The following is a 27,912-nucleotide window of genomic DNA, read 5'->3' on the forward strand; positions in this document are numbered from 1 at the left end:
AACCTGAAACATACAGCCGGACATATCCAGAGAGACGTTCCTCTCGGGCTAACGTTCCCAGATATGTATCTCATTGAGATTATTGAAAGGGTCCCCATTGATGAGGGATTGCAATTTAATCCCGTGAAATACGGGATTAAATGTGTTTTTAGCTGCCATATGTGTCTGGAATGTGTAGTGGCACTTTGACACAAGTGCACAGCACAGAAAAGGAAAGGAGTGGATGTACAGCACTCAGCAGGCTAACTTCCAATGTGAATTGCCTGGCCTGTAGGGATTGTATGGCTATGCAGCTTGTGGAAGATGCACCAGAATTTTCATGGATCGAGTCTTACTCGTGGGTTGGGTAGGTAACTCGTCTGGGGATTGTAAACATCATTCTCCAGCGCCCCCTACTGGTGGAGCGCCCGAGGAAGACCGGCAGAGATCAGCCAGGCTAGGCCTCGCCTCCAGGGTTTAATACCATGGCAACATTAGTTAGCTGAGGTACGGCAGGTGAAAAGAGGTGTGGCTTGAGAGTGGTCGCCTGTTGACGGAGGTCGCCTGTTGATCTTTAGTCCTCCTAATGGATAAGTGGGTTGCAGCGATGAGTTGGCATTCAAATGTACCACAATGTGTTGTTCAGGCTGAATGAGATCATGGCACAGTCAGTGTAGTGAATGTTGCCTGGCTGCAATGGACATATCTGCACAGTTCTACATCCTGTGGGCAACATGGAAGTCATTTCATTGGAAGAAATTAATCTTCAGAGTTAAAACAGCAAGCAATTAAAAATAACTGGGGGGGAGGGGGTTCAATTGAAATGCATCCCCAGATCCCTCAGATCTGTCGGAAGCTTTGACCATCGCTGAGTGGAAAACGTGGCTCTGGTCCCTGAAGGACGATGTTTTTTGCAGAAATGAAAGAGAGCCTAATTGTTTTCATCTGCAGCATGTATACACTAAGCAAGCGCTTTTCCAACATTTGCTTTTTAAATGTCAGTAAACAAATTGAAGTTGAAAGTCTTTTCTTGGTGCCATTTCCCATTTGTCAGGGTAAGATTTTCCTTTGGGCTATAAATATGTTTTATGTGGTGGGAAGTAATATATTTATATATTTATTTACCAGTTATTTAAGTGAAGACAGGTTTGCACAGCGTGTTTTAATGTAATTTAAAAAACAAAAACAAATTTAGTTAGAAAATAAAGCATTTAAAATAAGTTTTATTTTTACCTTAAACTATATATGAAGAACTAGCTCCCATGAATCATGTTCCCAGCCTAAGCTGGTGTGGTGGGTTTTGTACTGTTCAGCACCTGTGTATGTTTGTTAGATACAGGGGTCACTAGTTTGATCAACTAAAAATAACACTCTCCTCTCCTTTCGTCATATATCTATCAACATTAGGCAATTTGTGTTCACTGAAATCCGCAATGTAAACCAGGGCAGCCTGTTTACTTTCCAAAACTGTACACCTGCGCTCTGTTCTGAACACGGCAGCACACAGATTGAGATTTTTACAGCACTTGCATTGAGGGGTAGTGAGAGGCGACACACTCTTTGTGTAGGTATAGAAAATAGTTTAGATTATATATTCATTAGAATACACACTGTCATTTTGTAAAACATTCCCCATGTTGTATTGGCATTCCTTTTTTTATTTTTTATTTATATAATATATATAATTTTAGATTGAGAACTGGCTTTTGCTCCTAGTTTGATTCAGAGTTAATGGATCAATAGGTCAGAATAGTTTTATTAAGATAGAAATCTAAAACAAGTATCTTGGAATTTCTGTCATTGCGTTTATTAAGCAGGAATGTTACCAAAGCATATTACCATTTCTTGAGTTAGGAAATACTGTAGCTGGTCTGAAAAATATCAAACAAAAGTAAGCCTTGTTTTACATCCTAAGGCTCAGTAACAATCAAGCCTGTGCAATATATTAATCAGGCAAAACTTAATACAATATACTGCCGTTTTAATTGCGTTGGGGACCAAGTCCAGATATGGTATATGACTTGCAGCACTGTGCAGTGATGACTAATATCAAATACCACCTGCTAATGTCTTCCAGATGCCAAATACCAATTAACAAATATTCTGCCTTATCATGTTTCATTTGATGTTGTCTTTTTGTCACATTAAGCAGAATTTTCATAATAATCCACACAGTATGACTAAGCCTTTGCAATTAGGTGATGATATGGGCTACATTTTGTTAGCTGTTCCTTGCGTTGAAAATAAAGTAGGCAATGTGTTCTGTATTAACTCAACAGTTACAATCTTCCCTACTGCTGCCCATCGAGAAAGCGTACAGATCTTCCACTATGCACTGAATATGCTGTTACACATTAGAAACCAATGCCACTGATCTACTCCTGAATCCATGCATTTGGAAGCTATGATAAAGGAAAGCGATGCAACACAGTACTTTTAAACTCCTTTTCTTCTTTCTTTTTGTAGCCACCACAGCGGATCGGTTTTATCGAATAGACCGTGCACAGGTGAGTGCTTTTGATAGTAATGTCATTTCTGCATTCTCACCTATATCTGTTATTGTTTACAAAGTTGTGTGCTGTTTTTGGTTGTTCCAGGAACATTTAAACTACGTTACAGAGATCTCTCAGGATGAGCTGTTTATCCTGGACCCGGAGCTGGTCATCACAGAGACCGTTGGCACGTCTCCGGGAATGCCAGACCTGGTTGATTCTTCAGGGCAGTTCTCTGGCCCTGGGGCACAGCAGTTCGCCTTCCCATCATCCTCTTCATCTCCGCCCTCCTCCCCCGTCCCAAGGTAAGAGCTCACAGCAATAATATTCAGAGATCAAAACTCAATATCCTGTCGTATTTTAACTTTACACATGCTTTATTTCAACCTATTGTGTTAAAGTTTAAAAAATACAGTGGTTCCTAGCAGCAATAACTTGTAGCTACAGACAGAGGTAATAGTCTCTATTAGCTGCCTGACTAGGGTTGCCAATTTTCAGTTTTTTTTTTATCAAAAGCTGAAATTGAGCTGCTCATCTTGGTGACATCTATTTGTCCAGCTCGTTTGTTGTTTTAGCAACAGCAATTGACGATTAAAGGCACAGCAGTCTGTCACAAATGTGCACCACTGGCACAGAGCCTGTGGTCATCTTTAGGTGACGTTGGCACTGAGTGTTAACAGACAATACGTGTCCGGTTTTCTGTGTACTAGAAAACTGGACAGTTGGCAACCCTATGCCTGACACATCTAACAAGACAGATGCAGAATTATACCTGGTCTGTGAATAGATAGGTTCAAACAGCTACTGTCTCGATCTCATGTTTCCAGACAGAACATTCAGAACCAAAGAATGCTGAAATACAAAAAAAAAAAAAAAAAAACATTCTTCTGTCAGTTTGCATGTGACCTACCAGGCGGTGTTGGGGAGGGGGGGGTGGGGGGGGTGACTGGAGCCCCTGGTTGGTTAAGGCAGCGGAGCAATGCCGCCTCCTCCCCTTGTCAGAATCAATTAGCTCATCTGTTCTAAAACCCTGCAAGTCTTACATTGTAGTTTGTGTCTGCATTCCTGCAAATACCTTCTGTCAACTCTCTTCACCCTGTTTCAGAGATTTGCCCCCACTGACAGCCATCACTTCTCAGAAACTCAGGACTAAAATTTTAATCTTTTTTTTTTTTTTTTGGTCTGATTACCAGCTTTTATTTTTAATCCTCTCTGACAGTATAGGTTTGTGAACTAATAAATGGGAGCTAGAGGGGTTACGTGCAAGATACTGGCACTCTGCTGGGCAAATTGCAGATAGGCAGCCCAGTTTCTCTGTTATGTGCAGCTAACACCTCCACTTGCGTCCTGTTATCAGAGCAGATAAGGAAGACTCTTTCCTGTTTTGCTTGACGTTGCAAGATTAGACTCATTAGGGGTTTCGTATTTACTTTCTTTTATGTTGCTGATGGTTCTATAGACAAGTTGAAAGCTGTTCCTTTTTCAGTGTTATTGAAATACAGAAAGAGAACAGATATAAGGGAGGTAAAAGGGCAGGGAGCTCAAATGAACCCGGGACAAAGATATGTAACCTCAATTTCTCCCAGGGTGAACATCAATATCTGCTGCAAATGCGATGGGTGCCGACCATTCTATTTGTTATAATTACTATAGAATCTGACAGTTGGAATCAGTCATTTTCAGTGTCACAAAACCGTATTAAAACCTGAAAAGTTCAACTGCACACATTTGACAAACTTGCGAGCCGATGACAAGGTTAACAATGTTTAAAGCAGAGAAATGTCCCAATCAAGCCATCACACGATTCTGTCTTAGTAATTTCTGTTGCAGGTTGTCTTTTTTTTCCTTCCTGACTTTCTTCTGTTCTCTCTTCTTTTCTTTTCTTTCTCCCTCCTTCCCTCCCTCCTCCAACACCTCTCCCCCCACCCTCGCCAGCCCGACCAGCCCGCACTCGGACAGCGAGGCCTTGGCTCGGCGCCAGAAGAAGTCTCTCTTCTCCTCTCACTCTGGCTTCCCCTTTCCTGTCAAAAAGAGGTACTTGTCTCTGCTCTCCCTTGTGTCTCTGCAACCACCTCTTCTTACTCCACACCTGTCTGCCCAATCACACTTATTTATTTCTGAAAACACTACCTTCAGAATCATCTCACCTGCTTGAGCATATGTGGAAAGTCTTACACCCTTAAAACCGGTGAGTGGAAAAAACAAAACAGACAGCTCTCTCCCCGAACCAATAATTACAATCATTAGTTTCTGTATTTATAGCCGAGATTATAGTGATTTGAATTGCAAAACAGGTCTGTATGAGATGAGGAGAAAAGGAAAAAAAAAAAAAATGATAATCAAAGACCGAGCATGGAAACTGAAAACAGCAGGGCTTTGAGCTGAGAGTTGCACTGATGAAATCAGGAATGAAAAGGATGTGGAGGCAGCAGGGCAGGCAGGGAAGAGGCAGTTTCCAGCCTTGGATAGCCCTGGTTTTCACCGGAGCCCTGGTTCTCTTTTAACCATTTTTTTATTCTCTGTTTTAGCTCCAAATTTATCGACGCTCAAATACTTCTCGCCTTCGCGCATCCTTTCTCTCTGTGTCAGTTTTTAAGGGTGCCAGCCTCGGCTGCCTAGGTGTAAGGAAAACTGCTTAAGACAGTGGAACAGATGAAGTTGTCAGGGCCGTTTGAAACAAGGGAACCGCTGTGATTCTTTATCAAAGATTCTTTAGTCCTACTGATCTGATTTCAAAGAGCTTTGAAAAGACAGCATGACAGAAGTAAACTGTATATTCTACCCCAACTGTTTTTCACAGCATTGCCAAACACTTGCTTATCAAGTTTGTCCTATCTTGTGTATTACTCTTACAATACTAAACTCGAATTGTCAGCTGGTGAATAAGACAGAATAAAGCAAAACTTTTCTCCAGTAAATGAATATACTACCAGGCCTAAGGCTCATAATTGCAGGAGTGTTGCTTTAGCCCTCTCTGTGGTTTTTTTGCATGTTATAAAGATTGATAAACCTCTCTAAAAAAGTGAAAAGGCGGCAGTGCTGTAAGGTCTCTCCTGGGCACGATGTGAAGAAGGTGCCGTACATCATTCTTGGAAGCTTCATTTGGAATTTACATGCCCTGCAAAACAAATTGTGGCAAATGCAGAGCAAACTGTGGAAGTGTATCAATTCATGAAAAAACAGTTTTCCCCATAATAATTCAGATTTCCTTTTTTTTTTATTTTATATACTTTTTTTTTTTACAAATGGAAAAAGATTTTTAAAAGTCTCTCAGCTCGTTAGTATTAAAAACGAAATTGCAGAATTAATGTATTATATGATATAATGTATAGCGACAGACCGTGAAATATGGAGTCTAGCCCAAGTAGCCCTGGCATGCTGGATTTGTTTGGTTGCCCACATCCTGCCCTACTAGTGTAGAGCTGGAGGGTAGCCACATAATGCTAATTCTAAGAACTGGATCCTGGTCCAAAATGCGAGTCCAGGACTGAGTCCTCGTCCACTGGTACAGTTCAGGGCTGTATTAGCAGGTGCTTAGATATAAACTAAATCCAGCCTTTTTAAAAAAAAAAAGATCTCCGCGATCCCAATCCTAGGTGAAGAATAACAATAAAAAAATTTACAATAATAATACTGTTCAAAATATTCTCTCCGCAGTGCAGATTTTTGTTATCTGAGCCACCCCAGTGAGCCAGCTTTGTTTTCTATGCCTCTCACTGCCTCGCTTACCCCTCCCGCAGGATCCTGGAGTTACAAAAGGCCTCCCAGCGGAAGCGTATTTCTAGCGACAGTTCGGTTGCCGAGGCGCTGGCCCACAGCGAGTCTCTGAGGTCCACAAAGCCGCCCCTCAGCAGGTGAGAGGATTCAAGAAAAAGAGGACAGAGGAATCGAGGGAAACAAGCTTGTTTTCTTAGTGCTTTGCACTTTAGCTACAATTCCAGTGTTGCCAAGGCTGCCACGGTATTGCAGCCAATCACAGCTTCTGTTCGTGCAACTCGGTCTGCATGCCTCAATGTCAGTGTACAAACTGGCCAAATAAACTAGCCAAGGTGCTTATCACGTGTGTGGAATCGGTGGTTTTACAGTGCAGTATAGCCCAGGGCATTGCTAATTGTAGATGGAGGGCTTCAGCTGAAAACCTTGGATAGAATGTGGACTGTATCATCTGAAACTGGGCTGAAGGACCTGTTGTAAGGGACCTTGTAATATCACTGACAAATTGCATATTATAAACATAACTGTAAGGGAACTTGATCTATTACTCGCAGTTGTAAACCAAAACATATTGTAGTGAACCTCAATTCCTGCAGGCAGGCGCATCACACAGGGCGAGGCAGTCCACACACGGGGCGAGGCAGTCCACACACGGGGCGAGGCAGTCCACACACAGGGCGAGGCAGTCCACACACAGGCAGAGGGCGGGTATGAACCCGGGACCTTTCGCACTAAAGTATATCGCCGATACAGCTGTACAAAAGAGTCGGCTCCTTTGCAAGGAGCGTATATCTTTGTGTGTGATCACGTAACCTACCAGTCCTGCTTCTGTCTTCCCCTGTGCACTCTACAATATTATAAAATAAGTTTCTAACTGCCATTATAATCGTATAATTACGTTTACATCCCGTTCGGTTCTACGGCAGTGTAGAAATATTAGATCAAGAGCATATGCACATTAGTTTCCATGTCTTGCATTTCTTCCACTAGGACGATTGCCTGACGGTATTGTGCATAATGAGGCATTATGCAACAGAATTATGTAGAAAGCTCTGAGATTCTCTCCTATGGATTACTTCTCTGATCGTGCCACATACAGTAATAACCTTTTCATCACATCCAAGGTTCTAGTCCCCCCTCCCCACTCTACTTTGGTAAGCACAGCTTGCGATATCGTAAAAAAGAAATGTAAAAGATCCTTAGATAGTGTTAGAGTACTGCAGATCTCAAATCCTTAATAAGTACAGCTCATCTTTTACTGATCTCGGTGACATCTCATAAGGAAAGTTTATAACGATTATGTTTTCAAAGCCAGTCCGTATGTTAATTCCATATTTCCCCCGACGTGCAGCTCTCTCATTTTCATGTGTGTCTTGTCAGCATATGCAATACAAGACAATACATTTAGTTACAAATTAAGCTGGCAGGAAACCTGACTGTCACTTTTTCATATTTCAAAAAGGTTGTTTTTTTTTCTCTTCCTGAGCTCATGATAAAAAATAACTGATCAACAGATATTTTCCACAAAATGCTCGCGGTATAACTAGATGTCTTTGTGACTGTGTGGGTGCCTTTGTGTCTTTACATCTCTTTCCATGCCAGGAATGTATTTGTATTTTTTTTTTTAGGACGGGTCCAATAAATGTGAGTGTTCATCGTTCCAAGACGACTGCAGCCGATTTCAAACCATCAATCAGGTGAGAGACTAGAACTAGAGACATGGAGAATGCACAGCAGTCACTTCTCAAGGCTAAGGATGCTATATATTTTTGGTTCATCTATTCTGGTATCTCAGTTTAGCTACATAGTGTATTTGCACAGTAAAGGAGGGAACTAAGACTCCCATTACAGTGCAGAGTATGAGACATTCCTGGTTTAGCGCAATTACTGTTATTTCAGTCACAACACTGCCCTTTTTACTGTTACTTCCAGGGATCATGTCTAGTCTGGTCCCAGGTATCTAAATAGTACACTCAGCTGCAAGGAAAAGGAGGGATTGAGTGTGTGCTCTTCCTCACAAGACTGCAGAAAGAAAAGGTTAAAAAGTGAGATTTTCTTTACGATCGTCAATTTGGCTATAAAGAACTGAATTAGACAAGCCTGGGCAGACTGCATGCATATCTACCGTTTTGAGATAGCAATTAAATGTAGACAGTTTAAGTTACGTGCATAATCTATTTGTTTCAAAAACATCACATCAAAGGTGCTATTTTAGAGATAAATTATTCCATTTCCTCTACTCAGTCAGTAGCACTGCCCTATAGGGTGAAACAGGGCAATAATCAGATTAACAGATTTGTTTAATTGTTTGTTTGTTTGTTTTTCCTTGAGATTATTGTAGAATCTTCCTTTGGTTTAACAGATGAATGTTTGTTTTTCTCTGTGAATGCTCTAAGAATGTATTTTTGTGAAGCTGTGTCGGTTGGATTGGTTAGGCAAGAGAGGAATGTTCCAATTGTCTCATCTCAACAAGACAGCACAAAGGAGCGTTTCAGAGAGGGACAAGTGAAATACTTGCATGTTACAAAATAAAGATTGATAGCCAGGCTCGGTAGTTTGTTATAATAAAAAAGGGATACCAGAGAGATCCAAGAGAAAGTTTAGACAGGCGCTGGGAGGGCTGTTTCCCTAAATCAGTGAGGAAATCAAAATGAAGATGACAGCTTCAGCAGGGTGTGTAGAAACCGGCAAGTCTGCAGAGCTTGTGGTGCCACTGACGAATGAGGCAGCAATAAACAGTGCAGAAAAGTAATACAAAAATCACTTCAGCCTGGAAACTTGGGTTTTATTGGACACATTTGGCACAGCATTTTGCAGCATTGTTTTTCACGACAGATTTTCTTTTCTTCTTTTGTTTTGTTTTTTAGCCCCATAGAACACACTCCCGAGTACTGGCTGTCATTCATGTTCTTTGGGTGCATGTAGTACGGCGTACATATTTTATTTTGCAAACCACAAAAGAAAAACACTTGTACAGGGCACTCCGATACCGTAATTCTAGCAATATATCTTGCTCCCTGTGTATAACACACTCAGCTTGCGTAATTCCCCTAGAAATCATATCATAGTATTCTTTATAGAACACAGTGCAGTCTGTGATCTCATAGGAATGGGAAGCTCTTTCCCTGTATGACCCCATCCTCTTTGCTTGGGTAAGCGCTTGTGTGTAACTGCAAACTCTGTTTATGCCAACTAAAGAAGCCATAGGCTTGTGCTTTTCTTACTGTGTGTATCAGCAGCAATTTACACAGGTCCATACTAGTAATATTGTACTGACCCCCCTATGGGCCAGAGAGTAGCTTGTTTCAATGCTTTTTTTTTGTTTTAATCATCTAAACAGTGATAGGTCTAAACACCTCCACCCTTTAACTATAAATATCATTGACCACCCAGCTGTGATCTACTGGTATCACTAAATAGAGTAAAGGTACTGAGGAAAGAGCTGTTCACAGTGACAGAACCGCGGTATTGAGATCTGCTGATCAGCTCATTGAAATAGACCCAAAGGAGAACGGCTGCTGTTCCATTTACAGTTTGAAAATGACACTCCCACGAGCAGTTATTAAACAGTTTGATCTCACCGAAGGGAGACGATTTAGTGTTAAATGAAACTGATCATTCTGCTGCGACGTCTGTTAACTTGCAAGATACCGCACTCTGACTTTCTATTGTCGTCTTGGTTTTTTCTTCTTCCTCAATTGATTCTGATCCCTGTCTGAGTCTTTTGTGTCATCACGAGTGTCGCTTCTTTCCTCCCATTGTCACTTTTCTAATCAGCAAAGTGACACAATGCACTTCAGAGAAAATGTAACTTTCTGAAGCTGCGTCAGAACTGCGTCAGAATTCTTTTGGTAATCAGAAGACCATTCTGTTTCTTCTAGTGACTTGTGTTTAAAGAGCCAGGCCCTCTCTCTCTCTCTCTCTCTCTCTCTCTCTCTCTCTCTCTCTATCTCTATCTCTATCTCTATATATCTCTCTCTCTCTCTCTCTCTCTCTCTGAGACAAAAGGATAAACCCACATAAAGCTACATTTGCCCAAGCAACAATTTCAGTATGCTGTTTGAGTTCTTAAAATTAGAATCCCATTTGTATTAATACTGTAGAAAGAACAATGACACTTGATGCAGACAATAACGGTTGAACTGTGGGTCTGATTGGCTTATACAATGAGGTTTGTAATCAGTTTTAGAGGGGTGATCTGGCAGTGGAATTAGTACGGCAAAAAAGACAAAAAGCTTAGTACTATCATGTATTATGCACTTTCCACTGTATTTAAAGTATTATGGATTTTCGTGTTGTTTTTATGGATTTTCTTGTTGTTATCTTGTAAAGCACTTTGTGATGGTGGTCCACTATGAAAGGCGCTATATAAAATAAAGATTGATTGATTAATTGAGGGAGCAGTGTGGCGTGTCTTGAGATCCGTCAATAGCTAAAAGAGTTGCCTGGAAGTTTTAGGTCCCCAGGTTTTAAAGGATGTTGTTACAGTTGAGTTTCCTGTGGATTTTCTTTGATCCTGTGAAACCAGCTGCTATCTTAACACAAGGCATTGGGGTGAGAAAATGAACACTGTGCACGGATTCAGATGCTGGTCAAGAACTGTCAGTCTCCACATCTAATGAGCAAAACAGTTGAGATGCAGGCAGAGAAAGCAACTCCTGATCATTAACTGCAAGAAAACTGCCAAAGAAAGTGCAGGGTTTGCTTTAACACTAGAACCCCGCGGTTATACTCGTACCTAAAACTCCCGCCGGCAGTCATTATGATGGTACATTATAAAAAACATCAATATTAAAATGAAAGGCAAACTATTGGATACAACTCCAAAAGACCTATCAAACAACGCTGTATTTAAATGAACAATTAAACATAAAAGGGTTTATTTTCTAGCTTGCTACATGTAAAGCACTACTTCAAAAAATGAAAAAACTGTAATAAAATAAACATTTCAAAAGAAACTAGTGCGTAAACAGGTGTATGTACATACAAAACTGTAAAAACAACATTATTTTTTCATTTAAAATGAAAGTAACATATGTTTTCTCTTGCATGTTCACTCAGTGCAGCACTGAATCCAGGTTGAGCTGCTGCAGCCTGCTGCTTTGCAGTTTTCAGATCGAAATGTTTCTGCCGAAGCGCTGTGGCTAGCTTCAAGATGAAATCTCTCCTACTGATATTTTCCTCTGTGCATTCCTTGTACAAAACAAAGGAATTGATGGCTGCCAGGTCCAGAAGAGTTAACAACAGGCTTGTGTGTATATGTAGGTTATATTCAAAATAAAAACATTTCAAAGGCAGTCAAAATGACTGCTTTGGCGGTTCTAGGTGGGCGGGATTATAACTTCCTTATTTTCGTGATCCTGCCTTTCAAACGCTGTCAGGGTATTTAATACATGTATTTATGAAAAGTCATAAACGGACAACCGCATAACTTTCAGACATGCAGAGTAATTTCAATTTGAAAACCTCAAACCGTAAAAATGACTGCCGTGGCGGTTCTAGTGTTAATGATCTGGTGGTGAGACCAGCATTACTGAGGGACCTGTGGCTGTTTAATTCCAACCACTACCACAAGGTGTCACTGTGGAGCAAAGCACAGTTGCCTCTGTGGAAGATTTAAACGAATAGTGTTTCATTTTGTAGTTTTCTCTTTTATCTTTTCAGTAGAAGTCAGTATTAGGGTACAGTGGCAGACTTAGGGGTCTGTTCAATTGCTGAAATATACCTATTCTAACAGTACCTATGTACAGGGATGGCAATCAGACTCCTGTCAGAAGATTCTGCTTTGTCTTGGCTCTGATTCGCAGGTGATTTGATGCAGTGTCATGCATCACAGGGCGTCATTTTACTTGCAATTCCAAATACGTACGACTGCTTAGGCTTATAAAAATAAAATATACGGGTGGCTGGTCTAACTAAACACTGGTGTTCCTGTCTAAGGCCATGCTTCCACCATTGTATATACCCGTGTACTTGTTATTTGTTATAACATAGATAAAAATGGGGAAAAAAAACGAGAATGATTTGGCTTGTAGCATATGTGGGTTTTTTTTTTCAAATCAGTTGCCACAGCAAAATAGGAAATGAAATAAACTAAGGGAATAAGCGAAAAAAAAGAAAGTTAACCACAGACCATGTTACAAGTATTTGGTTCTTTGTTTCGAGCAGTCAGCATGTGCTGAAGGAGAAGCAGCAGCAGCAGGAGAAGTGGGCAGCAGAAGAATAATCAATACAGAAAATAGAAATGAACACTGCTGTGTCAAATGAGCTATTGCATATGAATCTTTAATCTGGTTTCTCTATTAAAAGGAAATTGAGTTTTTATTTTACTGTTATCTGTAAATACAGCACACAGTTAAACTTAACTGGAACATGTTTTTATAAATGTAACTTTCTTTTTTTTCCAGGCCTGAGAAGACTGCAGTGTGTAACACAGACAAAGGTAATAAAGGGCCCAAACTGATAGTGCAAACACTTGAAATTGAATATGTCTGTAGATATAACTTTGATGGCTATATCCCTTTTGGATATAGGTTTAAATCCACACACTCCTTATCTATTGCGAAAGCAGATCGCTAGCTCCAAACATTCAGCAAACTGCCAATGACTAAGTCAAAGTGTAAGACCGCTTTTATATTAACAAAAATGTTAAGTCCCACTTTGATGTTTTATTATTAAATGGTTTGCTTTTGACACCCTCCTTTGAGATTTGTTGAGAAAAATTATGACAAATGTTGGGTTTTTCATATGCTCTGTCAAATGTATAAAATGTTTTCATGCTCCAGAAGTACAAAAAAAACCTTCAAAAACATCCTAATTTTATCCTGTGACATATTTTTTTGGACTGACGTCCAGTCTGAAATGTCATCCCATATATTTTTATACATGTTTTTATTTTTTTTATCTTTAGTGTCAGCCGAGGCACTAATAGAAGCTGTGAAGAGCACCGACCTTCAGAAGGTAAGTAACAAGTGGATTCTGCAGCTAAATGCAAGGGGGTGAAAGAATGGTGTGTTTTTTCATGGAAGAAATGAATAACATTTTTTCCCCCTCAGTTTCGAGAGCTGCACAAGTTGGGAGGTGACCTAATGGTGCAAGATTCCACGGGCTGGACGCTCCTCCACCATGCTGTTAGTGTTGGCAGTAAGGAGATTGTCAGATACATCATTGACAATGGTAAGAGAGTGGATAGGAATTAGTTCAATACCCTGAAGAATGTGCACAAATATACATAAGAATACCAGTGAGTCTGACTGGAGGGAACGTAGTATTCAGTAAGGCAGCAGTGTGGCGTAGTGGTTAGGGCTCTGGACTCTTGACTGGAGGGTTGTGGGTTCAATCCCTGGTAGGGGACACTGCTGCTGTACCCTTGAGCAAGGTACTTTACCTAAATTGCTCCAGTAAAAACCCAACTGTATAAATGGGTAATTGTATGTAAAAATAATGTGATATCTTGTAACAATTGTAAGTCGCCCTGGATAAGGGCGTCTGCTAAGAAATAAATAATAATAATAATAATAATAATAGTATTCCTTCTCCGGCACTGTTTCTGTTCTGAACAAATGGGCTGGAAAACATTACAAATTGATTCAATTAGGATTAGGTGCTGTTTTCTAGTTTTAACATGAGACCCAAGTTAAAACAAACAAGCTGTAATAATTGCATTATGAAAACATCAATATAATTTAGCGCTCCTCGTCTGCGTTATAATTTAACCCTCTAGAGTTTAGAAGCTACTATCGCATTTGTTATCGTTGTGTTATTTCTGAATATGTTCCCATTTGTCTAATGCAAGTAAAAGTGCTCCTGGGGTAGTACTGTTACAGCAATACATTATTCTGTTTATCAAGACTCTTAAAGCATTACAGAACATTGCTTTTCCTAATGTTATTTCCTCCAGCAGTCTTCCTTATTTACCCTACTAAATTAGCTCTGTAATTCTGCAGTTAATCCTGTTTTCCCACCCTCGCATCTACTAATGTGCTTCACCGTGCTTTACAAGGCCTGCTTTTGCTTTATCATGATAATCCACACTGAACTTTAACAAGGGTCATTTGTTTGAAAATCAAACACATGTTTGAATGGGTTGCCCTGCCGGATTCTGCATGCAGCGCAGTTCAGAGCGTGAACATGTATTTCCTTCTCCCTGTAAGTTAAAGAACATGCCCTGGGAATATGTTGAGTCCAGCTAATACACTAGCAGTGACAGACAACACCCCTGGTCAATTATAAAAAATCTATTTTTTTCTATTAGTTTTCTTAGCCTTATGCCTTATCAGACCCTGGTATTTAGGAGAGATAAAGACTCAAGGCTATATAAATCACTCTGAAACTGACACCACAGATCACATCAAATAATAACAGTTGTCCAGGTTAAATATGTTTTTATTCAAGCCAGTTCTGCAAATACATGTTGTATTATAGTTCACTGTACAATTGTCATTAACACCCATGCATGAGGCATTTTGCTTTGCAAGTTTTTTTATTTATTTATTTTATTTTTATTGAATCTTCTGATTGTATTGGATTCAGGCTCCTCAGGGTACACAAGACAATTTTGTTTAACTGAGAAAATGATAAATTACCTTATTAATTGGGAAATGCATAGGGATACATGTATCCCTGAGAATGACTGACTGTGCATTTTCTACTGTTCTAATGTATTCAAACTTTTATCAACTAGAATTGTTTGAGGTATTATTCATGTTTCTTTGTTTCTTCCTCAGCTCCTCCAGAGATTTTGGATCTCACAGAGAAAGTGAGGTAAGAGGGATTCTGTTTTTTTTTTTTTTTTTTTTTTTTGGAGCTTGTAAAGTTTTAGTTGGTTTATTAAGCCTGCAAACACAGCGAGCCCTCGCCAGCGGGAATGCTGAATTTAGCTGCTGACTGGGGTCCACGTGGGGGTGTGCTCATCAAACCAACTGAAGACTGTATGCTGCCTCCTACTGAGAGACAAGCAACCCGTCTAGTTATTTAAAGGCTTCCAGTGTGTCAAGGCAGAGTTAGCTTGAAATGTATATTGTAGAAGTATGAAGTGCTTCTCAAGGGGCTAATTTGTTGCATAGCAAGTTTTGGGGTTTTAAAGCAGATTTAAAAAAAGAACTTCAAAAATGTTTATCGCAAAGTTATGGGTCAGAACTGTGCTTCTGGTCAGCCATTTTAAATATAACTTTGTTTACATAGGCTAAAATCAATCGCAAATCCATTTCCACTGGATCATTTGGAACCTGTTTTCTAGACGATTGTTTGAAACTGTTGGGCATTTACAGTGCATGAAGGCAAAGCATTCAAGTCTGTGCTGCTCTTAAACACAGTCTCCTCAAGCCAAGGTACAGGGCTGAGACCAGTATTGAGTATTAAGGCAGTCTCGGGTCCCAGTATTGAGTTATATTCACGGCTCTGTAATTCTCTGTTTCAGTGGTGAGACAGCATTACATAAAGCAGCCTCCCTGCACCAGAGATCGATCTGCCACTACCTCGTGGAAGCCGGGGCATCGCTAATGAAAACAGATCTGCAGGTAATAACAGCTTTCACAGTACTTTAGTAGATTAGTGTCTGGTGAGGTGCTGTAGCAGCTTTTTAAGCAGCTAAGTGAACAATGCTAGGTGTATTCCACACTGAAAAGGAAAGGTTGGCATTCATAAATGGTATTGGGCCAGGTTAGGTATTAATGTAATCGTATACACAGCAAGCAAATTAATACAAATCTTTTGTATGCTGTATGTTGACATGTGTTTTTAATAAGTAAAAAGGAGTGTCATTCTCTTACTATCTTCTGTGTCATCAAGGTAATTCACTGCAGGGCATTTTGACTCATCCTGCTAAAGTTCAGGGCCAGGGGGACTGTGTCCAAGTAACTCTAGAGAATACAAACATTCTGCCAGACACTGCTTAAACTCTTTTAAAAAAAAAAAAAAAAAAACCTCTTTCAGCAAAATACATGATCTCAAACCAAGGACTATGAATCATGCACAAACAAAAGACAAATGTTGTTTTATTGTTTTGTAGACTTGTGAGGCATGGGTTATAGTGCTTACCATTAATTTGGGTACCCACTTATTCCAAGTATCTACAGTTACAGAACATGCCTGGGATTCGTTTGTTTATGTATACATCTGAATGTCTATAAGATAGGAAAGCGTTGATGACAGGTTCAAATCCTGAAGGACGTAAACTGAGATGCTGTGGGATTAGGGTGGATCAGATCATCCTTCTCCGGTGGCTCATCCTTATCGTAAAATAAATTACCACCCAGTCTTTGGAGCATGTCTGGAAACATGTGCAGCCTACACTACAATCACTGACCTGTAGCATAGCAAAAGCATTAACAAAATAACCTCCCCATGAACATGCCATAATTGTGTAAAGCAAACCTCTTCGTAATCATTTCCCCCATTTACTTGTGAAGATTTGTAATGCAAAACATTATACCCAACATATAACAATAGACATACATAAGCAAGCACAGGCGTGAGCACACAAAGACGCTACAAGCACAAGATGATGTATGTTAAAACCCGGCCCCACAATCCCAATCCCCATCCCCATCCACATCCCCAATCTCAGGAAATTACATCCCAAGATGGATGGGAAATTAAGTGGTAGAGAATCAACTGGAATATCTTTCCAGTCTCGAATTTCTTTCTCAGGGTAAACAGACGAGCAACATCTGGAGTCGAGGGCCTGAGGTCTGTTATTAGCTTTTCAACAGCTGAAAATCAGGCTGAAATGAAATGTTGTTGAAACAATGCCTACATCCACTACATGAAAGGGAACTGAAGATGCCAGTGTGGCTTTGCAGGCAGGCCAGCCTAATCGGGGAAAAGTATGATCATAACATCAGGACTAGTCTGCACAGATTTGCACCCTTTTTGTTGTCACACCATATTGATCGTCTCGTGTGCTGCATTACTGGCAATCTGCCGGGACTGACTGAGTGGTGTTTCATGGTGTCAAGCTTTATAACAGACAAGTAATGTTATCTGCGCATGCATTAGATGTTAGAAACCGAACCTCCCTATCAGGGATCCATTTGGTTTTACCTCCCACGTGCCTGATAAGAACCATACAGCCCTGTGAAACAGGCCAACTGTGTTTCTCTTCAGCACTAGGGGATGTGAGTGGATGGGTGGGTGGGGGATTAGTCATCTGTTACAAAGCAAGTGTCAACAGACATTCCAAATCTCTCTCTTTTTTTAAAATTTTTTATATTAACAGCTGAAATGGCTCTGGAGAAATTTGCATTCATTGCCTTCTCAGCGATCTCTCACTTGAGCGGCGAGAAGGATTTTGTAAATGAGCATGAAATTATAAAAGTAGAAAGCTTGAGAAAGCCTTCTGTGCTTTGTGTTCCCAGAGACCGGCGTCTGGGTTTTGAATGTTTATTTCTGGAACATAGTTTGGAACCGAGGAGCTATAAGTTTATATTCCGTTGTCAATTGAAGTCAGTGAGCTGTAAATGTGGCATGCACTTATTGATAACTCAGAATGTCTTGTAAGAAACTAAGAGTTTCCATGTCGTGTCAGCTCAGGTGCACGGAAAACACCCTCTCCTTCTAGTCGTACTATTCTCTCTGGAGCTAGTCCACAGATACAGCTGCTTCTCTTAGGTCCCAGTTTTTAAAAGGTACTCTTGTATCAATCAACAGGAGGTTAAAACTAAACTGTTTTCAATAAAAGGAATTGGCAATGCTTGGCAGTTCTGAACTTACCATTTTTGTTAGTGTTTGCGTTGGTATTTTAGTCTTTGTATAACTATAACCTATAATAAAACGCAAGAAGCACACAAAAACAAAAAAACACCTGTGGCAAGTCCCTTGGTTTGCCTCTTCAAGTGGCAGCATACCAGACAGATGGAACCTGAGAATGAGCAGGGTCAGCAGAATTGTGTCAGTACCCCCCCCCCCCCCCCCCCCCCCAATTTACAATTCAATTCATTTTGGGTAATCTTATCGCTCTTTATTGTGAAAAGGGCATGGGTTAGGATTTTTGTGGTAATGTTAATTAGCATGGTTTGCAATAGAGCACTTGCTGTACTGCATGATGATTAGTCAGTGTGTTTTTGGGGACAGACAGACAGACAGAGATAAGATTTTCCCAGAAGTTAGTCAGTTTCAGAATGTGCGGCAGCAGGTCTTTACATTCCATCCCCCCAAGCTAGATTAGCAACTGAGCTCCTGTCAAGATCCTGAAGGGTGAGAGGCTGAAGGCTGTGTGAACTTTACTGAAAGGTCTTCTGCGTGTAAATACTGGGATTAGTGTATTTTTCATATGTTTATATTTTTGTATGATCTTTCCATGCCTGATGTGGCCTGTAAAACAAGGAATTATGTTGCTTATCTACAGTAACAGGAGTTGGTCAAAGGTATTTGGCTTTCCTCTGAATTGGGGCACTAAGATTTGCCCAGCCCTGTTAAACACAATCCTGATATACTGTTAACATTTACAGTACAGCATGCCATCACAAGTTTATTGAATGAACTAGGTGTTTAGGAAAGACAAAAAAAAATTGCTTTGATTTGAAAAGCTGCAAGTATTCTATACACATTTACCTCCATTAAATGAGAACTGATTGTACATTCTGATTCATACAGACCCTTCCACTTCAAATTGCTTAAAGTACTTTAGTCTTGCTTTCAACCATTTCAACATTTAACAAATGACACAGGTCCTCATCAGACAGAGTTTGTTTAATGGAAAGCATGACAATGTTGACCCAAGGGACTTTTTCGACCTGAAAAAAGAAACAATGACCAGGGGTCACAAATGGAGATTAGATAAAGGGGCATTCAGAACAGAGAATTGTGGGAGTGTGGAACCAACTCCCCAGTAATGTTGTTGAAGCAAACACCCTGGGATCCTTCAAGAAGCTGCTTGATGAGATTCTGGGATCATTAAGCTATTAACATCCAAACGAACAAGATAGGCCGAATGGCCTCCTCCTTGTTTGTAAACTTTCTTATGTAACATTATCCCCTGAAACTGTTACCTTTATCTGAGGTGCAGCCCAATCTGTCTCATATGTCAAGTGCAGGTGGTGGCTCCTGGATTCATCATTATATCCCCAGGAAAGGAATGCACAGTAGTGGATTGATTAAGTTTAGCACTAGGAGGATTAGAGAGAAAGATATAAATAACATAGACGAAAGTAGAATCTGTCCTTGATATAACAGAATAACACATTTCTTTTGGTAGTTTTAACCTAATGCTAACAGGAACCATTAAAGCAGATGCTCACAATCCAGAAAAATACACAACAGTGCAGATTATCAAGGGAGCGAGGGAGCATTTTCATTAGAATTCCTTCAGCAACAACAGAAGAGCAACAGGTCCAGGGGATCCCTGTGCAGGTCTTCATTTGCATATATGTGATGCTTTGGCACTTTTTTTCATCTACTTAAAAAAAAAATTAAAATAAAGAAATAAAAATGCTGTTTAAAAAAAAGTTACATAAAGGCATGTGGATTGTCTTGTTTTGAAAGTGATCTGTTGCCCTGGTGTGCCATATCAAAGCTGAAACACAATCGCTCAGATTTGCACCTCTACCGTAAATGATTAGTGGTGCATTTTGTTTGAGTGTTCCTATTTGCTGTGAAATATTCTTTACCTAGTAGCATCAGTCTGATCTTTTTAGTAGAGCTGGTTTTAATGCCTCAAGATGCCAAAAAGCTGACACTTGTGTATTTTGGAAGCAGAAGAGTTTTTTTTTTCTTTTATACCTGCTTGATCAGGGCATAATGCAATCATTGAGTACACAGAGCGATGTAAGAAATTGCTCACCAGACTTAGTAAAGTGGATCATGGAAATATTTTGCTGAGTTAGTGCTTCCCCAGCACTCAGTATCTACACCCCCAGCAGTGTCAGCTCTGAGCAGCAATACGACAATGAGACACGTTCAAAACTGGGCCGCTTTCAAAAAAATACATTCCAGTTTTAAAGACAAAATCATTCAGAATGCAGCAAAAACATTATATTGGAATTCCATTTCAGGTATGTTTTTTAGTTGTGTTTTGTCTCTAGCTGCCAGTAAAGGACAGACGTGTTTTAATCTGGTGTTAAGAAATGTGGTGGAAAGCCACTGGCAAGTAGATTTTAAAAGTATCATTTAACACATTTTCTTATCAAACTGGGGCCTGGAAAAAATGTTTCTCCTGTTTCTCAAAAAAAAAAAGTTTTTTTTTTAATAGATAGGTACCTCAAGAGTAGAGTTGTTAGTTTTATTTTTTATTTTTTTAATATATATAAAACAAATCCAAATAACAGCTGTTGAGAGTTGCTTAACAGTTAAGACGCTATCTTTGTAGGGTAACCTCAAGTGATACCTACCGGTTAATTTGTTGGTTATTCTTTTTCGACATTTTTGCAACCTTGATATGAACTGCATAGACCCTCAAGGGTGGAAATGTATCAGAATTGTACAAGGGTTAAGTGATTAGGCTGTGATTATGGGGCTTGAGTGTCACTCTGTGTTAGGGAAAATGAGTCATTGCTGACCTAATAAGACTTCTGCAGAATGACAGATTTAAGCCAGACTGATTTAAAACTATTGTGCCTTTCAATATATACTCTGCATGTTTATACACTATAAACATTAAACATCTCCCGATGATTAGCACTATACTGCATTACTGCTACCATTAAAACAAACAGTAGCAACATGTAAATTAACATCACTTCATGACCACTCTCATAGCGCTGTTGCAAACCTAAATTCATATGCCCTGTTATGCACCAAAGGTAAAGTGAACAGGTTCCATTCTTTTTTCTGTTTTTGTTTTGCGGGGGAAAATAGGGCAACAGATAACATCGCCAGCCCCTGCACTAAGAATAGGCTGTAAGGTTTGCTGGCAGTGAGAGAGCAGCAATTGAGTGCCGCTAACAGATTTTGTTTTTATGAAGTGACAGAGCTCATTAGTGGACACAGTCCAGCTGGCAACCAGAACCAATTAAAAACCTGAGAAACTGTTGAGAGAAAGAACGAAAGCTGAAAAGAGCTGGCTAGGGAATCAGCCGCATTGGAAAGAACCTTTCCAGTTGAAATCAAGCATTAACAAGCATCTAGGATTTTAATAAAGAAAGCCCAGATTGCAATAACCTAATATGATCTATTCAGACTTATGCTAGGCTGTACTAGACCTGTAGGGATCCTCTAGTTTACCTGCTGAAGTAGCTCAGCACTACTTTAACCAGGGTGGTGTTCACACAATGCTTCATGAAAACGGACCAAAGCCATTGTACTCTAGTGTACAATAATCACAACCGGTGTGCCTGTCTTCATTGCTGTTGTCCCATCCTGCCTTCACAATCAAGCAATGTTTTTTCTCTAGGGAAAGTAAAAAAAGTGTTCACGCTGAGCACAGCCATATGGTGAAAAGATAACATGACACCTGAACAGGCACTGTTCTGAAGAAGAAAAAAAAAACATCCAACAAAATTTGTTCATGTTAATAGAACAGGGTACTGTAAACGCAATCTGATGTTTTTTTTTTAAACAGCATTTGGTGTTTGTGAAAGGAATAGGAGGTGGGGGAGTGGGAGAGCACAGCAAGCTTACTGCATTAGCTTTCATCCCCAACCAGGAGACTGGAGCTTAGGAACTCAAACAACCAGCTCACATGTCTCTAGTGATCCAGAGATGAAGTGCATGTATATAACTAATGGCACATACATAGTTGCTGCATTATGGCTTGGATTGAGAGTGGGTGAGTAATATAAAAAAAGGGACCCCATTCTACAACAGAATTGCCTGTGTTTGCTGCTTTAGTGAACTCTTTGGATACGGTGCAACTAAATGGCATAAACTATTGTACAGAATATCTTTATAGATCACTCGCCTTTTAAGAGGCATGTATGTGTTCTGAAACGTCGTGGATGCTTTTAATTGTGTTGCAAGGTCGTTGCTTTCAGCACACATGTATGTTACAACCAAATACTCACACAGTTCTCCAGTAGCTAAGTAGGTTTCTCCAAATAACTTGCTTCTAGTGAATAAGACAGACCTGTAGTGATTTAGTCTTAAGTATTTCTGATTTGCTACTAAACTCAGTACTGTGTTGAATCCAGTTGCCTGAAACCCCCTCTTTCTTTGTTCACGCAGGGTGACACTCCGAAACACCGGGCAGAGAAATCCAATGACCTGGAGCTGGCAGCGTACCTGGAAAATCGGCAACATTACCAGATGATCCAGCGGGAGGACCAGGAAACGGCTGTGTGATTTGTTGAAGTGCCAAGCAATCCGGAACCAAACAAATAGAATCTGGGACAAAGAAGGGAGAAGAAACACGTGGCCTCTCTCACCCGTTCATACATTGCATTCCTACAGCAAGAGTTTAGCTCCAACGATTCAGATACAGGGTGGTTTTCAATTGATTTTTATCAGGTTTAAACTGCACAGCCACATTCATTTGGAAAATCAGAAGATGAATTACAAACAATGAACTTATTGGTCACTATTTTTGAGCTAATTTTATTTAATTTTGTGAGGTAGGATTTTCACAAAGCTGGAATGATGTTTACAATAGGCCTGTGTTTCTGTAGTAAGCATCAACTGGAGGGGGAGGGGCTGTCTAGTCCTCTTTATATTGACTGCTTCAAGACAGTTTAAAAGTGACGTTTTACTGATTTCCTGGATGTCTTGTTTACTCAAAATATGTTGGTTAGAGCCGGTTCCACACTAGGAGGGACGGTTTACACTGAAAGATTCTTTTTGTTTTTTTCTATTATCACTGTACAATTTACATTTTTAAGAAAGTGAAGCTGTTATATTGAGCTGCATTCTTTCATACTGTACTATCCAGCAAAAACTCATTTTCCTTTTGGCTTCCGATATAAAATATCTGGGACTGTATACTTGTTATTTCAGTAGCTTTACATCCATATGAAGCCAGTTCTTTTACCTTTGCTGCTCTGAATGCCTTGAAGTGTGTGTGTTTTTGCTAAATGTTTGTATTTTTACATGGTGAATTTTAGTCAAAGCATATTTCTTATAACAGTGTGGAGTTAATAGGTATTTATATAATGCATAGCTGTATAAAAACTATTTGACTTTTTGTGAATTTATGTTTTGTGATGTTGAGCAGAATTTGTATCATAAAAAAATGTACATTTTATATTTTTTTCCAGAGTTCGTTTTTTTTTTCCCTAACAATTTACTGTTTGTTTACTGTTTGTTTACCAAAATGGCATTTTGATTTGTTATTTAGTACTTAGGGATGACCCATTTGTACAAGGGTCTAATCAAAATCAGCTATCTGACTATCAACTCCTCTCCTAATAATAATGTGTTGCATTAAAGGGCATCTAGATAGTAAACTAATTTAATAAATCATACCTTAGAATAACTGGGGAATCTGTATTTGAACTGGTTATGTTTCAACATCTATATGCTCATTTGGAGCTTGCTGAATATTTTCCAGATAATCAGATAATCATGCGACCCATAGGAGACACAGCGATTGGATTACAATAATCTTCCAACCGCTGTGTCTCCTAAGTCATGTAATTATGTGACATGCATGATTCCCAGGACACCAAGAAATCAGAATTAATCAATGCAAATTCCAATATATGTTTTCAATTGAGCATGTAGAAAACATTCAAGGTAGGATTTACTAAATTCATTCAGTAGCATAATGTCCTCTAAAGTAGAATAGCATTGTATTGTATTTGTTTGGTCATTTAAAATATTTTAGTAAAAAAAACTAAACAAACAAACTGTAATTTAAGTAGTAGGCATTCACACTGAATGTAACAGACTTATATGTGACCTTAGGAGTTAGAGTTGTGGGGTCCTGTATACTATGGGATTTAAATCAGCTGTTTGTATATGGATGTACAGTTTCCAGTTGGGAAATATTGTAACTGTTGAATATTTATACTTGCTAAACTGTAATTATTTAAATCTGAATATTTACTAGCTGTAATGGAAAAAAAAAAAGCTTTACCTACCTAACCATGTTTTTATGCTCTTTGGTTCATGCAAGGTTTTTAGTATGTGTGTGACCTCATTTGCTTTAGTAACTGCTTTCTTGAGATTGGGGAAGGGTTTGGTTGGTGCACCGTTCATTTGATGATGGCATTATTACTGTAAATTGTACATGTTAAAGTAATGTTATTTAAGAGACTGGAAACTGCATCACCTTTTTAAAGAAAATACCATTTCAACCTCACAGTGTGGTGTTCATTTGGATCCAAACCACAGGTAGGAATGTGGTTAGGGAAACACCTGATCCCCTTAGAAAAAAAAAAAAAAGAGAGAAAGAAGCAGAAACATGACTGGAAGCCGTCAAAATCCGTCTTTGTGGGCTGGTCCGTAGTGATTGGAAGGGACGCATGGATTGTGCTTCAAAATTAGGTTTCTTTCATAACTCGGCTCAGATAAGGCAGATCGTTTTTTATTTATCTATGAAGTTAAATATCTCTGTAGCGAAAGAGTTTAACTTGTGTGAAGTCTCCTATGGAAAGAATGTAAACAAGTCTGTATCAGTAATAGAAATATGAAAAGTGTAGTCTTGATCAGAGTTGTAATAATAACGTGCATTTTATTATTTAGTTGAATTATAAATCCTGGGTATTCGAAGGTCTTCATCTTGGGAAGCCTATGTTTTGATAGGAACCTAGCAATTTGTGCATACCTATATTGTTATTCATTGACTTTTAGCATATGTAATATATAGCCATGCAATCTAAAAACAGGATAACAGGATGCTAACAGTTGTTACAGATTGCTTTACTGTAATAGCAAGGTCTTTATATAGTTTTTTTAAATTATGTTTTTAGGGAATGACAGAAATGTTATTAAAAGCTTACCGCAGCAACTGGGCACAACCATACTGTCTCTTGGCTTGGATCCTGTGCCTGACCTTTCAGCCTCATGCATTTACATTTTCTTTCATCATTATCCCTGGCTTGGATTTATTTGACATATTCCCGTCTGGTAATTTTTTGATTAAATGGCAAGTGCTATTACCACGTACTAGTAAAAGCAAATTGCCTTCATACTGCATTAGTGTGCGGCACTGTTGTTCTAAAGGAAAATATAAAAAACTCCTTGTCGTATAATATGCTCGCTATTGTTAAAACTTGTTGAGTAGGGTCTAATATTTTAATTTTGAATCTGACGTGGGATTTGAATACCATTGGTGTGTGTGTGCAGGATATGTGAGAAAAGCAGGCAGGTGTAATGAGGAACGTGAGAATACAGTCATCTCAATCAGTGTCTGGCCAATGCACTTCTATAGGGAAACAAGTCTGAACCCCTCTGACATAAGACTGCAGAATCAGCAGCCAATTACTGCCAGCTGTTCAAGATTTGTCACAAAACTTTCCAATAAGTTTTTGCAGATTTTCCTTCAAGAGCTTTTGAGCTCTTTGTTCTCATGAAGATCTTGACGCACAGCACACATTTTGAACTTCGTTTTTAAGTCTGCAACCAATTTCACCAATCCCAATTTCAAGTGCACGATTTAAAAATTGTGTTTATTGCATATGGAATTGTATTATCAGTCACTAGGATGTTGCATCGTTCAGTCTTAATAAGTAGTCTAAAGTTAATGAAGATTGATTTACAACCCCCCTAGCCTAAAATGTTATCAAAATATATATATATTTAAATGCATGATTAACAATATCTGCATGCAGACAGTCTGCTATATGGGTTTTAACACTAGCCAACAGTAGATTAATGCACAGTAGTTATTCATCAGCCCTGTTACTTTTTTGCTTTGAGCACAGTTTTAGCATCTGTGATATTAAGTGCTGAAGAGCTCATAATGGACAACCAGGCATTTGGCACTTCTACTCTTGTGACTCCTCTGCCCTACCTCTAGAACAAGGCAACAGTCCTGGAAGTACTACAGGACACAATGCACTTTTTAAAAAAAAAACTGGTGTCAAGACTCACACGCAGTGGTCTAGTTAAGCTGTGTACCTGCATCCCCCTAAAACTTCCACTACACCTCCCAGAATGCAATGTCTTCAGTTACTAGGAAAAACTACAGAACAAAAACCGACCCAACAAACATTATCCAACCTCTGGCTAGCCCTGTTGTCTTTGCAGCCAATCACAGTAAGAATAAGAACAATTCAAAGCTCTACAGGTTGAAGCATAAACACCCCAGTCCAGCTACAAATTCAACTACAACCATCCTTGCAGGCAACCACAAACAAAAGGTGCATATAACATTAAACAAACTGTTATATAACATGTTAATGCATTTCCTTATTTTATTTACCTATATGGCTTTATATTGAAGTTAACATGTTCACTGAATAACAATTAAATGTTAAAATAGAAGTAAAGTAATTAATTTGCAGTCAGTGTGTTACCTCGAAAAATGCACTGAGCCGATATAGAACCTTGTAGAACACACGCGTGGTTGTACTGTAACATTGTAGTTGAAATGGAAGGCTCTTTTTTAATGCCTACTCCATTACCATTAAAGATTGTACAGTATTTATCGAGATTACTCCTGACTTTAAGGTAATGTTGCATTTCACCCCCTAAAAATACATTTTACCCTCTCAGTGTTAAAATTAGAGGGTAAGTTACTCCCAGACCCAAAACATTATACCATTAAAATACCTAAATTATTCTGTTAAGGCTAATCTGGTAATGGCAGCATTACTTTGGTGAATTTACAAAAACAAACCAAATCTATCAATAAATAATAGACTGAAAAAAAAAATCAACGCTGTCACCCTCTCCTATTTTTTTCATTAGTTCTACCCTGGGGTACTTCAATCAATGTTTAACTGTGCACACATCTGCAGGATCTCTATACCTTAGAAAACATGAACATATGCCAGATGAACTTGCACCACAGAGTTGGGGGTACAAGGTGTGAAGTCCACCAAGAGGTGCTATTGTAAGTGCTGTGTTCCCTTTAATACCCAGTTAGATACTACTGTACAAACGTGAGAAGAGCTGTGATATATTATTTTCCCCCCTTTAACCCCTTAAGGCAGGGGTGTCAAACTCCAGTCCTCGAGGGCCGCAGCGTCTTCTGGTTTTCAAACCAACTTAAGCTCTCAATTAACTTATGGACGTGTTTAATGTTTTTTTCAGGGTCTTTACAGTTGATGGTTTTAAAAATACACTTGATTCAAGGTACACTGCCTATGAAACATTCTGAGGCCTGGAGAGAAGTGTTAAAGCTGTTCAATTAATCAAATAATTAGACCAATTAAATAACTGGGAGCTCAGGTGGAACGAAAGCCAGAAGACACTGCGGCCCTCCAGGAGCTGAGGTTGACACCCCTGCCTTAAGGTGCACAAGGAACTGAGTGGTTGTTCAAATGGTTTCTTCTTAAAATAGATTTTGAGAGTGACTCAAGTATCACCAAAAAAACAGACAATTTAGATGACCAGATCCAACCTGTCGGTAAATTTTAAACCTTGTTTCATACACCTCGTTGCAAAAATAAGAAAGTTATCATCATTTGTATTTGTGGGATACATGTTCCTCATTTGTGTAGGAAATTTTTTTTGTACCTATATAAATAGTGACCAAAATTAGACTGGTGAGAGGTGTAAAAAAAAAATTCAAATATATGTTTGTTCTATGGGCTCGTTTTGTTACTGTATGCTTGAAAAATAAATATTTTAAAAACTTTATAAAGTGTTTTTTTTTTTTAATTGAATAACATATTTGCTTGTTTATTATTTAACGCTGGCTGCAGAAATACAGAAAACCTAAGACTGGTTGCCACACTTTTTTGGTATTTTT

General features: G+C 39.1%; 1 protein-coding gene across 11 annotated transcripts in view; it reads left to right on the forward strand.

Moving 5' to 3' along the window:
- Nucleotides 1-23,295, forward strand: part of LOC117434449 (diacylglycerol kinase zeta-like) — a 127,981-nt gene extending 104,686 nt beyond the window's left edge. For 10 of the 11 annotated variants that reach the window (XM_034057002.3, XM_034057004.3, XM_034057005.3 and 7 more), the window contains 11 exons: nucleotides 2,446-2,486; nucleotides 2,577-2,776; nucleotides 4,407-4,505; nucleotides 6,212-6,325; nucleotides 7,814-7,882; nucleotides 12,593-12,627; nucleotides 13,096-13,145; nucleotides 13,241-13,361; nucleotides 14,912-14,948; nucleotides 15,604-15,703; nucleotides 22,284-23,295. In XM_034057002.3, the coding sequence (XP_033912893.3) occupies nucleotides 2,446-2,486; nucleotides 2,577-2,776; nucleotides 4,407-4,505; nucleotides 6,212-6,325; nucleotides 7,814-7,882; nucleotides 12,593-12,627; nucleotides 13,096-13,145; nucleotides 13,241-13,361; nucleotides 14,912-14,948; nucleotides 15,604-15,703; nucleotides 22,284-22,400 (983 nt within the window). In that variant the 3' untranslated portion in view covers nucleotides 22,401-23,295. The remainder of the gene's footprint in view (nucleotides 1-2,445; nucleotides 2,487-2,576; nucleotides 2,777-4,406; nucleotides 4,506-6,211; nucleotides 6,326-7,813; nucleotides 7,883-12,592; nucleotides 12,628-13,095; nucleotides 13,146-13,240; nucleotides 13,362-14,911; nucleotides 14,949-15,603; nucleotides 15,704-22,283) is intronic. The other variant, XM_059003330.1, reaches the window with a different exon arrangement.
- Nucleotides 23,296-27,912: the final 4,617 nt, after the last annotated feature.

Source organism: Acipenser ruthenus, chromosome 28, assembly GCF_902713425.1.
Source record: "Acipenser ruthenus chromosome 28, fAciRut3.2 maternal haplotype, whole genome shotgun sequence".
Lineage (NCBI taxonomy): Eukaryota > Metazoa > Chordata > Actinopteri > Acipenseriformes > Acipenseridae > Acipenser > Acipenser ruthenus.